The 19,304-nt window shown below is 43.7% G+C and overlaps 1 protein-coding gene across 1 annotated transcript in view; it reads right to left on the reverse strand.

Annotated features, from left to right (window-relative positions):
* Nucleotides 1–17,792, reverse strand: part of cdc42bpb (CDC42 binding protein kinase beta (DMPK-like)) — a 49,246-nt gene extending 31,454 nt beyond the window's left edge. The window contains 2 exon segments of the mRNA XM_067572748.1: nt 13,192–13,283; nt 17,100–17,792. Coding sequence (XP_067428849.1) covers nt 13,192–13,283; nt 17,100–17,268 — 261 coding nt within the window. The 5' untranslated portion in view covers nt 17,269–17,792.
* Nucleotides 17,793–19,304: the final 1,512 nt, after the last annotated feature.

A 19,304-nucleotide genomic window follows, 5' to 3' on the forward strand; every position in this document is an offset into this window, starting at 1 on the left:
CTATACCCCACCTCCCTGTCAGACCACGCCCCCCTCCAGCACTCCGTCCCCATCCTATACCCCACCTCCCTGTGGCTCCACGCCCCCCGCAGCACTCTGTCCCCATCCTATACCCCACCTCCCTGTCAGACCACGCCCCCCTGCAGCACTCCGTCCCCATCCTATACCCCACCTCCCTGTCGGACCACGCCCCCCTCCAGCACTCCGTCCCCATCCTATACCCCACCTCCCTGTCAGACCACGCCCCCCGCAGCACTCTGTCCCCATCCTATACCCCACCTCCCTGTCAGACCACGCCCCCCTGCAGCACTCCATCCCCATCCTATACCCCACCTCCCTGTCAGACCACGCCCCCCTGCAGCACTCCGTCCCCATCCTATACCCCACCTCCCTGTCAGACCACGCCCCCCTGCAGCACTCCGTCCCCATCCTATACCCCACCTCCCTGTCAGACCACGCCCCCCTGCAGCACTCTGTCCCCATCCTATACCCCACCTCCCTGTCAGACCACGCCCCCCTGAAGCACTCCATCCTCATCCTATACCCCACCTCCCTGTGGCTCCACACCCCCCTGCAACACTGCTCCACACTCTGTAACAGACTACAGACACACACACAAATACAAGGTTAGTTTAAAAGTATTACTTCTCCTGTAAATTAGTTGCACCTGACTGGTTCTTTGTCTGTTTTATTTTGTTCAAACTTTGGTTGAATTTATTTCTTTATTTTTCTCACAAATGACATCTTTCATGATAAGCTTTTGGAATATTCAGGGTTTGTACTCCAGCACCTTTGATCTTAAGACCACAGACCCGGATTTCTTAAATAGCATAAAGGATATTGATATTTTGATTCTGTTAGAAACGTGGTGTCGATGTGATGCAGTGACTCAGTGTCCATCGGGCTGCAGTGGAATCACACATCAACACATCTGGCTAAAAATGAACTGCCTGTGTGTGATATAGACGCCTCCATCACAATCACCATGAAGCTCTACAGCTCTACACACACACAGATATGTCACCTTCAAGCCAAAGGCAAAATACTTGTGTGTGAGACTTTAATGCACAGACAGGTTCAGACTGTATAGACCACACAGGAGATTAACACATATTCAGACAGTCAGCTTTGACCCCCTCACCCACAGCCATGAGGAACAACCCTGACAGGCTCCGCAGAGTCTCAGGCCTGTATGTGTTCAGTGGGAGGATCAGAGGAGACAGTTCTGCTGTTCAGCTCTTGGGACGAGTGTAGTGGACTATGCCATCTCAGATATGGACCCCCCCTCATTCAGTGCTTTCACTGTCAGAGCACAAACCCCCCTTTCAGATCACAGCCAGATTAATATTGACTTGAGAAAACACTGGAGATACTGTCAGCCCAGTAAGCTGCACCATCTAAACCAGTCATACAGATGGGCTCCAAACAGCTCTGAACAATTTATACAAATTATACAATACAATGTAAAGAAATGAGAAAAGACTTGAGACAGCTGTGATGACCCGACACTACAACATGAAGACTCTGAAACTCTTAACACAGTACAAACAGACCATCAGACACACCAGGCTTCAGGAGACTGAACGGGCTGAATGGAGGGAAACTGGACTCGGTGGTTGACACTTGAAGACGTTTCTCCTCTCATCCTTCTTCAGTTCTAACTGACTGGCAGGGAGTTCCAGGTATTTGACCTCTGTGGGGTCGTTATCAAGGTCATTGATACCACTTGGTTCGTTAGTGCTCCTGGCTGTTGTAACGACAGTCATTAGAGTCACCTGAGGACAGGTGGAAACGACAGTCAGAGTTGTCACATGAGGCCAAATGTGGGTTGTTAAATCTCCTGGGAAGGGATGAAAGTACAGCATGTCCTCCTCTGTTGAGAGACAGTTTCTCTACTTTGACGTAGACGTCCTCCCTCACTCCTCTTTCAAACCATCTGTCCTCTCTGTCCAGAATATTTAGGTTGTTGTACTCAAAAGAGGTACACAGGACTTCCTGAATCCCTCTGAAGAGGGAAGCCATAACAAGCCTGTCGCTAAAAGAGCTCATCAGCTCACTAAAGACATTGTAGGTTGGATGATCCTCACTTTACATAACAAGCTTCCCACCCGTTCTATGCTCCAAGTTCAGGGTTTGATACCTGAGACTCGACCTGTTAGTTAGAACTGAAGGACTACACAGACTAGTGTGTCAGTAAATGTACAGTACAGACTACAGTGTGTCAGTAAATGTACAGTAGACTAGTGTGTCAGTAAATGTGCAGTACAGACTACAGTGTGTCAGTAAATGTGCAGTACAGACTACAGTGTGTCAGTAAATGTACAGTAGACTAGTGTGTCAGTAAATGTACAGTAGACTAGTGTGTCAGTAAATGTACAGTACAGACTACAGTGTGTCAGTTAATGTACAGTACAGACTACAGTGTGTCAGTAAATGTGCAGTACAGACTACAGTGTGTCAGTAAATGTGCAGTACAGACTACAGTGTGTCAGTAAATGTGCAGTAGACTAGTGTGTCAGTAAATGTACAGTAGACTAGTGTGTCAGTAAATGTACAGTACAGACTACAGTGTGTCAGTTAATGTACAGTACAGACTACAGTGTGTCAGTTAATGTACAGTACAGACTACAGTGTGTCAGTAAATGTGCAGTACAGACTACAGTGTGTCAGTAAATGTGCAGTACAGACTACAGTGTGTCAGTAAATGTGCAGTAGACTAGTGTGTCAGTAAATGTGCAGTACAGACTACAGTGTGTCAGTAAATGTGCAGTACAGACTACAGTGTGTCAGTAAATGTGCAGTAGACTAGTGTGTCAGTAAATGTGCAGTACAGACTACAGTGTCAGTAAATGTGCAGTGCAGACTACAGTGTGTCAGTAAATGTGCAGTACAGACTACAGTGTGTCAGTAAATGTGCAGTAGACTAGTGTGTCAGTAAATGTGCAGTACAGACTACAGTGTCAGTAAATGTGCAGTGCAGACTACAGTGTGTCAGTAAATGTACAGTACAGACTACAGTGTGTCAGTTAATGTGCAGTACAGACTACAGTGTGTCAGTTAATGTGCAGTGCAGGCTAATGTGTCAGTAAATGTGCAGTACAGACTACAGTGTCAGTAAATGTGCAGTACAGACTACAGTGTGTCAGTAAATGTGCAGTACAGACTACAGTGTGTCAGTAAATGTACAGTAGACTAGTGTGTCAGTAAATGTACAATACAGACTAATGTGTCAGTAAATGTACAGTACAGACTAGTGTGTCAGTAAATGTGCAGTACAGACTAGTGTGTCAGTAAATGTGCAGTACAGACTAGTGTGTCAGTAAATGTGCAGTACAGACTACAGTGTCAGTAAATGTGCAGTACAGACTAATGTGTCAGTAAATGTGCAGTACAGACTAGTGTGTCAGTAAATGTACAGTACAGACTAATGTGTCAGTAAATGTGTAGTACAGACTACAGTGTCAGTAAATGTGCAGTACAGACTAATGTGTCAGTAAATGTGCAGTACAGACTAATGTGTCAGTAAATGTGCAGTACAGACTAATGTGTCAGTAAATGTGTAGTACAGACTACAGTGTCAGTAAATGTGCAGTACAGACTACAGTGTGTCAGTAAATGTGCAGTACAGACTACAGTGTGTCAGTAAATGTACAGTAGACTAGTGTGTCAGTAAATGTACAGTACAGACTAGTGTGTCAGTAAATGTACAGTACAGACTAGTGTGTCAGTAAATGTGCAGTACAGACTAGTGTGTCAGTAAATGTGCAGTACAGACTACAGTGTGTCAGTAAATGTGCAGTACAGACTACAGTGTGTCAGTAAATGTGCAGTACAGACTAGTGTGTCAGTAAATGTACAGTACAGACTAGTGTGTCAGTAAATGTACAGTACAGACTAGTGTGTCAGTAAATGTGCAGTACAGACTAGTGTGTCAGTAAATGTGCAGTACAGACTACAGTGTGTCAGTAAATGTGCAGTACAGACTACAGTGTGTCAGTAAATGTGCAGTACAGACTAGTGTGTCAGTAAATGTGCAGTACAGACTACAGTGTGTCAGTTAATGTACAGTACAGACTACAGTGTGTCAGTAAATGTGCAGTACAGACTACAGTGTGTCAGTAAATGTGCAGTACAGACTACAGTGTGTCAGTAAATGTGCAGTACAGACTAGTGTGTCAGTAAATGTACAGTACAGACTAGTGTGTCAGTAAATGTACAGTACAGACTAGTGTGTCAGTAAATGTGCAGTACAGACTAGTGTGTCAGTAAATGTGCAGTACAGACTACAGTGTGTCAGTAAATGTGCAGTACAGACTACAGTGTGTCAGTAAATGTGCAGTACAGACTAGTGTGTCAGTAAATGTGCAGTACAGACTACAGTGTGTCAGTAAATGTACAGTACAGACTACAGTGTGTCAGTTAATGTACAGTACAGACTACAGTGTGTCAGTAAATGTGCAGTACAGACTACAGTGTGTCAGTAAATGTGCAGTACAGACTACAGTGTGTCAGTAAATGTGCAGTAGACTAGTGTGTCAGTAAATGTGCAGTACAGACTACAGTGTCAGTAAATGTGCAGTGCAGACTACAGTGTGTCAGTAAATGTGCAGTACAGACTACAGTGTGTCAGTAAATGTGCAGTAGACTAGTGTGTCAGTAAATGTGCAGTACAGACTACAGTGTCAGTAAATGTGCAGTGCAGACTACAGTGTGTCAGTAAATGTACAGTACAGACTACAGTGTGTCAGTTAATGTGCAGTACAGACTACAGTGTGTCAGTTAATGTGCAGTGCAGGCTAATGTGTCAGTAAATGTGCAGTACAGACTACAGTGTCAGTAAATGTGCAGTACAGACTACAGTGTGTCAGTAAATGTGCAGTACAGACTACAGTGTGTCAGTAAATGTGCAGTACAGACTACAGTGTGTCAGTAAATGTACAGTAGACTAGTGTGTCAGTAAATGTACAATACAGACTAATGTGTCAGTAAATGTACAGTACAGACTAGTGTGTCAGTAAATGTGCAGTACAGACTAGTGTGTCAGTAAATGTGCAGTACAGACTACAGTGTCAGTAAATGTGCAGTACAGACTAATGTGTCAGTAAATGTGCAGTACAGACTACAGTGTGTCAGTAAATGTGCAGTACAGACTACAGTGTGTCAGTAAATGTGCAGTACAGACTACAGTGTGTCAGTTAATAAATGCTGCAGCTCCTCAAGACCAAGAAAAGTCTCGTCAACAATGGGTTAGCCTAACCCTTAATCTCAGTCCAGGACCAGAACTCCTGCAGTCCAGCAGTTAAAACACGTTACCAACATTCTCTCAGGTATGTAAGCTTGCAGGTATCTGATTGGCTGATGCACCTGCAGCACCGTCAGACACTTTTTGCTGTGTTTCCACTGATATGAGACCTGATCCACACAAACCACATCCAGAGACCAACAGAGGACCTGCCAGCTGTACCCATAATGCACCACACTCAGAGCAGGCTGCCTCCACCTGTGTGTGTTTGAGAGGACCAAGCTGGTATGCAGTCTGATGTCCTCACAAGTGCAGTAACATGGACCTGTGTGAGTGTGTATATCCTGAGGCAGCAGCAAGTGTGGCTCTGACACACCTTTCCTCTGGTATGTGGACAATGTACACACACACACACACACACACACACACACACACACACACACACACACACACACACACACACACACACTGTTGTGTATTAATACACTGCCGTTGAAGGAAAACTCCTCACTGACTCTGTAGAGATATTTAACTACATTACCCACAAACCCTTTGTGATGATGTCAAAGGAACATTGAACCCTGTATGTGTGTAAAGGGGACATTTATCTTCACTCCTTCAGTATATAAGTCAGTCAATAATTAACACAAATACAACAAATCTCTGCAATATCTATGAACTTAAATTTCACTAAATTACAGAAACTTTTCCACATGAAACGTCTGAATCAGCAGCTGTTTGTGGTTTGGACCAATCGTGGCGTTTGGTGTGGCGGCAACTGACGACAAATCTCACCTGCCAACAAACACGATGCCATAGACGAGCAAAACTGTTCCCAAATGTTCCCAAATGTTCCCAAACGAGGTTTGATTCAGTGAGTCAGGAGACATAATCTGCCTCAAACATCAAACTAGATTTATTTTAATAACATTATTGATGATTTTATTTGCTGCTGATGTTGAGCTGAAAGTTTATTTAATAAAGGTTATAAATGGAACTCAAGTACAGTATTTTCTGTTTTATAGAACTTTGAGTCCTCATGGTTCTCATGTTCAGCTGAAATATAGTTGTTTCTGTGATCTGCAGGAAGTCGTTACGTACGACTCTTCACTGGCAGCACAGCTGCTGACTGAAACTCCTCCTGCAGAACACACACACACACACACATACACACACACACACACACACACACACACACACACACACACAGTGTCCTCATTAGGAGAACAGACTCTCTCTCCTTTTATAGGCAGACTGACCTGCTTCTTCTCTCCCAGATGTGGTCAGATGTTGATCTGTGCTACATTGTGCTGGTGATGATGTCATCACACAGCTGGGCGTGTAGCATGGTGGCTAACGCTAGCTGGTGTGGCATCAGACTGGTTTCCTCTGAGGACCAGAGACGAGTCCTGACAGTTCGATCAGATTCATCAACAAATTCAAACTGTTTCTGCTTCTCACACAACATTGATCAGACATCTGAGTTATCTTAACTTAAGTAACTGCAGATGTTGAAATACTTTATTGATTATATTATATTCAGCCGTAACTGATCAAAGTAGACAAATAATAACAAATATCTAAATGTCAAATAAACGTGATCCAATGAAATGTCGAACAGATTAGTTTCAGTTAAAGGCAGCAGGCTGAACATGTGGTTTGATACTAATATTGATATTTGATATATCAGTTTAAACATCAGCTGATATTAATTTTCTTCACACAACTCAGAAGATGAAGATGATGAAGATGAAGATGATGAAGATGATGATGATGATGATGACAGTCTCTGCATGTTTCACATCTCTGCCAGATATCAGCTGATCGATCAGTCGGACTTGAACTTCAGTCCAGCTGTTATCAGAACTGAACGTCTGTTAATCAGTTACTGTTCAGCCTGTTAGCACTCACTGATTCACCCTGATTCACTCTGACACTCACTGATTCACTCTGACACTCACTGATTCACTCTGATTCACTCTGACACTCACTGATTCACTCACTGATTCACTCTGACACTCACTGATTCACTATGACACTCACTGATTCACTCTGACACTCACTGATTCACTCTGATTCACTCTGACACTCACTGATTCACTCACTGATTCACTCTGACACTCACTGATTCACTATGACACTCACTGATTCACTCTGATTCACTCTGACACTCACTGATTCACTCTGATTCACTCTGACACTCACTGATTCACTATGACACTCACTGATTCACTCTGACACTCACTGATTCACTCTGATTCACTCTGACACTCACTGATTCACTCTGATTCACTCTGACACTCACTGATTCACTCTGACACTCACTGATTCACTCTGACACTCACTGATTCACTCTGATTCACTCTGACACTCACTGATTCACTATGACACTCACTGATTCACTCTGATTCACTCTGACACTCACTGATTCACTATGACACTCACTGATTCACTCTGATTCACTCTGACACTCACTGATTCACTATGACACTCACTGATTCACTCTGATTCACTCTGACACTCACTGATTCACTCTGACACTCACTGATTCACTCTGATTCACTCTGACACTCACTGATTCACTCTGATTCACTCTGACACTCACTGATTCACTATGACACTCACTGATTCACTCTGATTCACTCTGACACTCACTGATTCACTCTGATTCACTCTGACACTCACTGATTCACTATGACACTCACTGATTCACTCTGATTCACTCTGACACTCACTGATTCACTCTGACATTCACTGATTCACTCTGACACTCACTGATTCACTCTGACATTCACTGATTCACTCTGACACTCACTGATTCACTCTGACACTCACTGATGCACTCTGATTCACTCTGACACTCACTGATTCACTCTGACACTCACTGATTCACTCTGACACTCACTGATGCACTCTGATTCACTCTGACACTCACTGATTCACTCTGACACTCACTGATTCACTCTGACACTCACTGATTCACTCTGATTCACTCACTGATTCACTCTGACACTCACTGATTCACTCTGATTCACTCTGACACTCACTGATTCACTCTGACACTCACTGATTCACTCTGATTCACTCTGACATTCACTGATTCACTCTGACACTCACTGATTCACTCTGACACTCACTGATTCACTCACTGATTCACTCTGACACTCACTGATTCACTCTGATTCACTCTGACACTCACTGATTCACTCTGACATTCACTGATTCACTCTGACACTCACTGATTCACTGACACTCACTGATGCACTCTGATTCACTCTGACACTCACTGATTCACTCTGACATTCACTGATTCACTCTGACACTCACTGATTCACTGACACTCACTGATTCACTCTGATTCACTCTGACATTCACTGATTCACTCTGACACTCACTGATTCACTCTGACACTCACTGATTCACTCACTGATTCACTCTGACACTCACTGATTCACTCTGATTCACTCTGACACTCACTGATTCACTCTGACATTCACTGATTCACTCTGACACTCACTGATGCACTCTGATTCACTCTGACACTCACTGATTCACTCTGACACTCACTGATTCACTCTGACACTCACTGATGCACTCTGATTCACTCTGACACTCACTGATTCACTCTGACACTCACTGATTCACTCTGACACTCACTGATTCACTCACTGATTCACTCACTGATTCACTCTGACACTCACTGATTCACTCTGATTCACTCTGACACTCACTGATTCACTCTGACACTCACTGATTCACTCTGATTCACTCTGACATTCACTGATTCACTCTGACACTCACTGATTCACTCTGACACTCACTGATTCACTCACTGATTCACTCTGACACTCACTGATTCACTCTGATTCACTCTGACACTCACTGATTCACTCTGACATTCACTGATTCACTCTGACACTCACTGATTCACTGACACTCACTGATGCACTCTGATTCACTCTGACACTCACTGATTCACTCTGATTCACTCTGACATTCACTGATTCACTCTGACACTCACTGATTCACTCTGACACTCACTGATTCACTCACTGATTCACTCTGACACTCACTGATTCACTCTGATTCACTCTGACACTCACTGATTCACTCTGACATTCACTGATTCACTCTGACACTCACTGATTCACTCTGACACTCTCTGATTCACTCTGATTCACTCTGATTCACTCTGACACTCACTGATTCACTCTGACATTCACTGATTCACTCTGACACTCACTGATTCACTCTGACACTCACTGATTCACTCTGACACTCACTGATGCACTCTGATTCACTCTGACACTCACTGATTCACTCTGACACTCACTGATTCACTCTGATTCACTCTGACACTCACTGATTCACTCACTGATTCACTCACTGATTCACTCTGATTCACTCTGACATTCACTGATTCACTCTGACACTCACTGATTCACTCTGACACTCACTGATTCACTCTGATTCACTCACTGATTCACTCTGACACTCACTGATTCACTCTGATTCACTCTGACACTCACTGATTCACTCTGACACTCACTGATTCACTCTGATTCACTCTGACACTCACTGATTCACTCTGATTCACTCTGACACTCACTGATTCACTCTGATTCACTCTGACACTCACTGATTCACTCTGATTCACTCTGACATTCACTGATTCATTCTGACACTCACTGATTCACTCTGACACTCACTGATTCACTCTGACACTCACTGATTCAGTCACTGATTCACTCTGATTCACTCTGACACTCACTGATTCACTCTGATTCACTCTGACACTCACTGATTCACTCTGATTCACTCTGACACTCACTGATTCACTCTGATTCACTCTGACACTCACTGATTCACTCTGACACTCACTGATTCACTCACTGATTCACTCTGATTCACTCTGACACTCACTGATTCACTCACTGATTCACTCTGACACTCACTGATTCACTCTGATTCACTCTGACACTCACTGATTCACTCTGACACTCACTGATTCACTCTGATTCACTCTGACACTCACTGATTCACTCTGACACTCACTGATTCACTGAGATGTTTCCTCTGATATTGAACATGTAAACAGAGACATCAGCAGTGGAAACATCATGTCTGTATTTACAGACTCAGAGATGTTGCCTATTCAGTCCAATCAGAAGTTGTCGTTGGACACATGATCCACAGCAGTTTGTAGCTTTGTCGTGAGGCTCACTACTCATGCTCAGTAGTGTTTCTCTTGCCAAGCCTGCAGACTTTACATCAGGATGACATCACAGATTTTAAAATTTATTTTTCTTAGCTTGAGGAAAGTTTTTCATATATAAAACCTTCATTGACTAAAAACTGATAACACAGAGTCATAATTGACTTTATTTGCAGTTGGAGGCGTCCTGTCAGCTGTTTGACAGACGTTTCATTATAACGGAGCTCTGTGGGGAAAATGCTTTTTCAGCTGTAATACTATGAGTGGCCACTGGGGGGAACCCGCAGCGAGGCCAGTCTGCTCCCAAAGCATGCTGGGTAACATGGACGCAGCTGGACTCCTTCTGAACCACAGAGGAAGAACACAGGAAGCTGTGTGCTATAAACAGGAAATGCACTTTTAACTGGAAACACACACACACACGTTTGTCTTTCTATCCTTGTGAGGACTCACAGTGACACAATGCATTCCCTGGTCCCTAACCCACCATAACCATCACAACTAAATGCCTAACCCTACCCTTACCCCTAACTCAACCTGAACCCAACTCTAACCTTGACCCTGAAACCAAGTCTGAATCCTCAAACTGCCCTTTGAAGTAGCGAGGACCAGCCTACATGTCCTCATGACACAGGAATGTCCTCATAACGCTGGTTTTCAACTGAAATTGGTTCTCACAAAGATAGAAAGAGAAACGCACTCTCACACACACACTGAGCAGCTTTCACAGGACTGGATGGACGCCATGTTGGAACGCCGTATCCATGATTCAGTTTCCTGTTCAGACCACATTTCACTTCCTGTGTTTTACTGATAAAATGCTTCCTGTTTCTACTGAACACTACAGGAGGAGAGTAAAGGCCAATTCATGCTTTCTGTGTCCATGAGGGTCTGCATGACGTAAATGTCCTGATTCGCCCATGTCGTCTACTGTAACCTAACCACACTGTACCCATAACCCTACTGTACCTTAACCCCTACCCCTACTGTACCCTACCTCTACTGTACCCTAACCCCTAACCCTACTGTACCCTAACCCTATTGTGTCCTACCCTTACTGTACCCTGACCCCTACCGCAACCTACTCCTACTGTACCCTAACCCTACTGTACCCTGACTCCTACCCCTACGGTACCCTAATCCCTAACCCTACTGTACCCTACCTCTACAGTACCCTAACCCTACTGTACCCTTATCCCTAACCCTACTGTGCCCTGACCCTACTGTACCCTAACCCTACTGTACCCTTATCCCTAACCCTACTGTGCCCTACCTCTACAGTACCCTGACCCTACTGTACCCTAACCCCTAACCTTACTGTGCCCTGACCCTACTGTACCCTAACCCTACTGTGCCCTGACCCTACTGTACCCTAACCCCTAATCCTACTGTACCCTAACCCCACTGTACCGTAACCCTACTCTGCCCTTACCCTACTGTAACCTAACCCCCAACCCTACTGTACCCTACCCCTACTGTACCCTAACCCCTACCCCTACTGTAGCCTTACCCTACTATACCCTACCCCTACTGTACCCTGACCCCTAACCCTACTGTTCCCTACCCCTACTGTACCCTAACTCTACTGTACCCTAGCCCTACTGTACCCTAACCCCTAACCCTACTGTACCCTACCCCTACTGTACCCTAACCCTACAGTACCCTAACCCTACAGTACCCTACCCCTACTGTACCCTACCCCTACTGTACCCTAGCCCTACTGTACCCTAACCCCTAACCCTACTGTACCCTACCCCTAACCCTACTGTACCCTAACCCCTACCCCTACTGTACCCTACCCCTACTGTACCCTAACTCTACTGTACCCTAGCCCTACTGTACCCTACCCCTAACCCTACTGTACCCTAACCCCTACCCCTACTGTACCCTACCCCTACTGTACCCTACCCCTAACCGTGCATGTGCTAGAAAAGCAAACAGGAAGCCCATCTCGTCTACTGTATGTTTGTATTGTGCTGCTGTGGACGTGTTGTTTAAAGTGCTGGTGAGACAAAGAATACAATCCAGCAGTCCGGTTGGAAGAACAGATTATTCAGCCATGACTTTGAAAATCTTTTAAATAACACTAAGTTACAGTTTCTGTACTCCAACACAACAAACTCCTCTCAGCAGTCCCTCCAACTCTGTCATGGCTGAATATTCAGCTGACAACTACTCAACTCTCGCGAGATTTCAGAATGAGACTTCTCCTTCTGTCCAGTAATAACATGAAGCTTCACTGTACATTCAGACAAACTAATGTCGCAGCTACAATTGTTAGATTTCATCTGTGAGACCAACATTTATCTTCCAAAAGGAATTATATCATATATCAAAATGCTGCAAAGACATTGGAGCCAGCGGATCAGTTCATGGATCATGTTCTCCCCGGGATGACCACACGTTGACCGGCTGGTCTCACCCGGCCAGCGGATCCCAAACATCTCCCAGAACATCCCAGCAGGTTTACAGACTGGAATTATTGGGATAAACTGACCACATGTTGGAATCTAGATGTTACTTTCTCACCTGAAAACATATTAAAACTTAATAATGTGACATATCAACAGTCCTACAGCTGGACTTGGCTGGATCTGGACTCTGAACTGGAACAGCAGTCGAGCTGCAATGATGATGACGAGAACAAGAACGAACGCAGACGGAGGAAGTCCTGCTGTCTGCTGGGACACACTCATAGGTCAAAGGTCAGCAGGAGGTCAACAGGAAGTCTTACCTCTCCAAAAGCTCCTCGTCCAATCACCTTCAGCATCTCAAAGTCGTCCCTGTGCAGTCTCATGTCCTTCACTGCAGTGGTGAATGGCTTCACTGAGGACACAAACACACCAACACAAGTGTTAGAGACACAGATTATAGAGATATTATAGAGATTATAGAGATATTATAGAGATTATAGAGATATTATAGAGATTATAGAGATATTATAGAGATGTTATAGAGATATCAAATAGATGTAGAGGTATCAGAGATATTATAGAAATATTATATATTGTTATTATAGAGATAGAGATATTAAAGATATAGTTATTATAGAGATATTAAAGATATAGTTATTATAGAGATATTAAAGAGATATTAAAGATATCACAGTTATTATAGAGATATCAGAGATGTGGATACACACACAATACTTGTTAGTAGATCAGTTGATTGTTAGTTTGGATCCAAACATGAAGACAAATATAGAAAATCAGCAGAATGATCCTTTAAATTAATTGCTACATATCAACATGTGGGCACTAGGACCCTGCAGACTGTCAGCTCTCATTCATCTTTTATTTATCTGTTAATGGCTCAGTCATATCTGGGTCACACACACACACACACTATAACACACACACACACAAACACACTATAACACACACACACACAGTAACAGAATATCTATCGGTTGTTTTCATTATTGATTAAACAGCTGATTATTTGCTGATTGATCGTTGAATTGATGAAATGATCAAAATGAAAAACGCTTCAGTTTGTTTTTATGTTTCATACATGAAGAAAAACTGAGACTCATGTTTGTTGTTAGAGATGAAACCAATCCATAGATTATGGATTATTGATGAATAATATTGATTCTGTGACAGTTAACAGTCAGGTGACCTGCAGCCAATCACATCACAGTTTACACGACTGTTGTTGACGTTGACATTTAGACATTTTACACATTGAATGAATGTGAGATGATTTCTAATGTCACTGAAACACCTTCAGTCACGTTTGATCACTAATCATTGATGAATGGAGACAGTAACAGACGGATCAATAATGAAAATGACCTTCATGTTGTACAGTCGCAACCAACAACAAACAGCAACAACAACCAATCAGCTGCCCGGTCGGTGTATCAGCACCTGGGATAAATCACCATGGTAACCTGAGCTGAACAGCTAACCTGCTCCGGATCAACACCCCGACCCGCCGACCAATCAGATCGCTGGAAACACAGAGTCGTCATTCCTACAGTTTCTAATAAACGCTGTTGTCTTTAATTAGAAAATAATCCACAATGTTAATCAGTCGCTAACGACGTCATCCAACAACCTGAGTCACGTAGAATCATTCATGTTTTCATTCTAATGTTTCACTTCGTTAAAAATCACTTTCTAATTATTATCACTTCATTCATGGCTCTGATGATGTCACTCATCAGCTGATCAGGTGATCAGCTGATCAGCTGTATGAGCCTCATTTTTAATTCAGTTTCAATAATCTATTTTAATAACTGATCTGTGATTGGTTATTGATCAGTGGTGACGTCTGGACGTCTACAGGAAGTTGCTGCTCCAACTGTTTATAAACGCTGAAAAGCTCCTTTTCCTGCTTTACGTTCTGACACTTTTATACTTCATTTGCTACCAACTCGATGTTCTTTTCTAACTCTGTGTTCTGTCTGTTTGATCTCGAAGATCTTCAGCAGCAGCCTGGAGATCGTCTCCGTGTGGCGTTCACTGCCAACATTCACTTCACGTTCATCTTGCAAAAGTAATTATTTAGTCATTAAATCAACACACGCTGCTTTTCTAAAGATAAACTACAAGATGAGTCGGGCGTGTGCCGCTGTAGACGGCGAGGACGGAGAAACGTCCACGGCTCGACCTACAGCTGCATCCAGCGACACAACGTCACCTCAGAACCTCACTTCCTGTTCCTGAGCACAGCTGACATCAGTATGTGCTGGTGTTCAGTGTCTGAAGTGACAGACCTGTTACTGTCGTCGCACATCCCAAAGCCAATATAATATAATATAATATATATATATTATATATATAAATGCCATCACGCAACACGTTTCTCCAAGTTGTTTAAGTTCTAAAGTTGTGAAAAAGGTTTGAAAACTACGATATGATGCATGAAAGAAAAACGGTGAAATGCGACTTCCTCCTCCTGTAAGACGCAGCCAATGAGGTGCGTTCAATGTCAGCTGGGTGAATCAGAGTTTCTGCATTAACTGCAGTCAGCAGGGACGTCGTCTCTGTGTTTGTTATTAGTGTCAGACAGTAAAGTGACACCTGATCTATGATTATATGTACAGTAATCAGACACATTTCCTTTCTTTGTATTTAATGAGTTATGTTTAGTTAACAGGTGAAGATGTGTATCAGGACAGTGAACGCAGCTACGTTGATAGAGGTGTAACGGAAACATCAGCAGAGACGCGGCTCTGTTCTAAGCAGAGGTTGCAGAGGTTAGCCGCTCGGCCGGCAGACGTCTGCTGCAGTTTGATTCCTCGGTAACGCAGATCAGAAAACGCTCATCAAACATAAAGCCTGGTGGGAAATAAAGGATCCGCCTATTAGAGGAAATACGGTCATTATGTCAATAAACGTATTTATTACTGTTCAGTTAGTGAAGTAATCGACCTTCATCGTGTTCCGTGGTGCTCTTGATCTTCCTCATTATAGACACGAGGTCTGAGAATCACTGAACCCCCGAATACTAAACCAGGACTAACCAGGTCAAAGCGGGACAGACCAGGACTAAACAGGTCAAAGTGGGACAACCCAGGACTAAACAGGTCAAAGTGGGACAGACCAGGACTAAACAGGTCAAAGTGGGACAACCCAGGACTAACCAGGTCAAAGTGGGACAGACCAGGACTAAACAGGTCAAAGTGGGACAGACCAGGACTAACCAGGTCATAATGGGACAACCCAGGACTAAACAGGTCAAAGTGGGACAGACCAGGACTAACCAGGTCATAGTGGGACAACCCGGGACTAAACAGGTCAAAGTGGGACAGACCAGGACTAACCAGGTCAAAGTGGGACAACCCAGGACTAAACAGATCAAAGTGGGACAGACCAGGACTAACTAGGTCAAAGTGGGACAGACCAGGACTTGAAATGTCAAAGTGAGACAAACTAGGACTACCCAGGTCAAAGTGGGGCAGATCAGGACTTAACAGGTCAAAGTGGGACAAACCAGGACTAAACAGGTCAAAGTGGGACAAACCAGGACTAAACAGATCGAAGTGGGACAAACCAGGACTATCCCGGTTAAAGTGGGACAAACCAGGACTAACCAGGTTTAAGTGGGACAGACCAGGACTAAACAGATCAAAGTGGGACAAAGAAGGACTAAACAGGTCAAAGTGGGACAGATCATGACTACACAGGTCAAAGTGGGACAAACAAGGACAGAGTGGGACAAACCAGGACTAAACAGGTTAAAGTGGGACAGATCAGGACTACACAGATCAAAGTGGGACAAACAAGGACAGAGTGGGACAAACCAGGACTAAACAGGTTAAAGTGGGACAGATCAGGACTACACAGATCAAAGTGGGACAAACAAGGACAGAGTGGGACAAACCAGGACTAAACAGGTTAAAGTGGGACAGATCAGGACTACACAGATCAAAGTGGGATGAACACGGACAAAGTGGGACAAACCAGGACTAAACAGGTTAAAGTGGGACAGATCAGGACTACACAGATCAAAGTGGGATGAACATGGACAAAGTGGGACAAACCAGGACAAAATGGGACAGACCAGGACGAAGCAGGACAAACCAGGACAAACCACACTGCTCACTAAAACCTGTTTCAGACTGACTCATAACCGGGTCCAGGTCCAGTATTGGGTTCAGGACCAGGACCAGGTCCAGGCCCCGGGTCTTACCCCATTCCAGGAAGTCTTGGACGTGCTTCTCCCTCTTCAGCGGGGTCTGGGACACCTCTGAGTGCAGGCAGAGCAGCAGGTCCAGCAGCGTCTCCACGCTCAGACTGCCCACCAGCTTCTGCTCCAGCAGCAGCTCCTCCAGCCGCTTCAGGCGGGCCTGCGCCGACATGCTGCCCGGGGACAGTGGCCTCTCTCCCGTGGACAGTCACCGCCGCTCCCGCTGACCCTCCGACCGAGCTCCGCTTCCTGCCGAGTGCCGCCGAGCTCCGCCTGCTAACCTCCGCTAGCCGCCTCGTTAGCTCCGGGAAGATATTCCCGACATTTTGCGGAGTCTGGTTGTCGGTGTGTCGGTGTGTCTCCGCCGGTTACTGCCTGCAGGCCCGCGCCGGTCCGCCCTCCGCCGCTTTAATCCCGGTAAATCTGGACTTTCCTCTCGGTCAGACCGTCGACTCTCTCAAGCTGGCCGCGGCCGCTGCATGTCTGCGGGTCGGCTATCAGCTCGGTAACATGTCCGGGAGCTCCGGGACGGACTCACGGTACCGACGGACCTCCGGCAGAACCGTCGGGGCGCGTGCGGGAGGATTACGGAGCGTTTTTCGGGAGTTTGCGGGCGGCTGCCGGTGTGACGGAGCGGAGGGAATATGGCTGAATCCAGACCGGATCACCGACAACAAGCACGAGACACCGGGACACACTTCCTGTCCGCCCGGGAGGGGGGCAGGGGGGGGTGTCACAATAAAATACCAGCAACCACAATCAGTAATCAATTAACTAATTATCGTTTTCTCTATTCATCAATCAGTAATCAATTAATTAATGATTGTTTTCTCTATTCATCAGTCAGTTTCTCCATTAATCAATTAATGTTGTTTTTGTTATTAATGTTATTATTGTTGTTGTTATTACTGTTGTTATTGTTGTTGTTATTGTTGTTATTATTATTATTGTTATTATTGTTGTTGTTGTTATTATTGTTGTTGTTATTGTTGTGCAACGTCTCAGTCAAGCTGCGTATTTTTAACACATCAATCATTTTTTTACTGTTTTCATCATCAATCAACCTGCTGATTATTTTCTTGATTTATCAAATTAATCAGTTCATTAATTTCAGGAAATATTCAGTTTATTTGTAACAAACTGCAAATTATTCTGAATATTTCAGGAACTGAATCTAACATTAATTAAATTGAATCTAACATTAATTAAATTGAATCTAACATTAATTAAACATTAAAGTAGCCGTGAAATCAATCGTTTATTTTAATAGAAGTAAATATAAAATTTCACATACGTTCAGTTTGAATTCAGCAGTTCAGTGTTTACAGGATCAATTAGTCGATCAACAGAAATTTAATCAGCAACTATTTCAATAATCAATTAATCTTTAAGTTCATTTTCAGGTAAAAATGTCAAACATTGATCGTTTCTGCTTTATAAACTTTATTCAGTGAACATGTTCAGATTTACTCTTCATAACTTATTAAATATAATCATTTAATTCATCAGACTGATAATGAAATAAATAAAATAATAATAATTATTAACTGTCTACACGTTTTAAACTATTACATATAAAAACAAAGTCACTCAAAACAAATATAATATAAAATAAATGATGAACTATTAAAATCTAATCTGTTGTATATGTTAAATAACTGACAGCTGCTCACAGGTCTGTTCATATCTCATTGATCGATTGATTTATTGATCAATTGATGGATTGATGTTCCTCTGATCACTTCAGTGTGAATAATGATAATAAACTATATACACACATATATATAATGATATATGACCTTTACTGTCATCTCACCACAGTTATTTATATCAATATATAAAATATTAATCATTTTTATATGATGACATGAAAGCAGCAAAATACCAAAGTAGAATTTAGATAAATGAATAATAAGAAACAGCAAAGTCAATATTTAACACATCTGAAAAAATAAAAGCTGAGCTGAAAAGCCATGCTTTTATTTTGAAGGCTGACAGCCCCGGCCGGATGTGGCTTCCTGCTGCCGCGTGCTGACCTGACTCACCTGTCTGTCTCTCCCTGAGGAACACGGAGGCCCCGCCCTCCTGCACCGGAAACGCTCTGGATACATGACGTCATTCCGTGATTGACAGGAGCCGGGAGCGGACTGGTACCCCCGCCCCCACCGGACTGTGACGTCATCAGCACAAACAGAACAGAGATTAAGT

Source organism: Thunnus thynnus, chromosome 18, assembly GCF_963924715.1.
Source record: "Thunnus thynnus chromosome 18, fThuThy2.1, whole genome shotgun sequence".
NCBI lineage: Eukaryota > Metazoa > Chordata > Actinopteri > Scombriformes > Scombridae > Thunnus > Thunnus thynnus.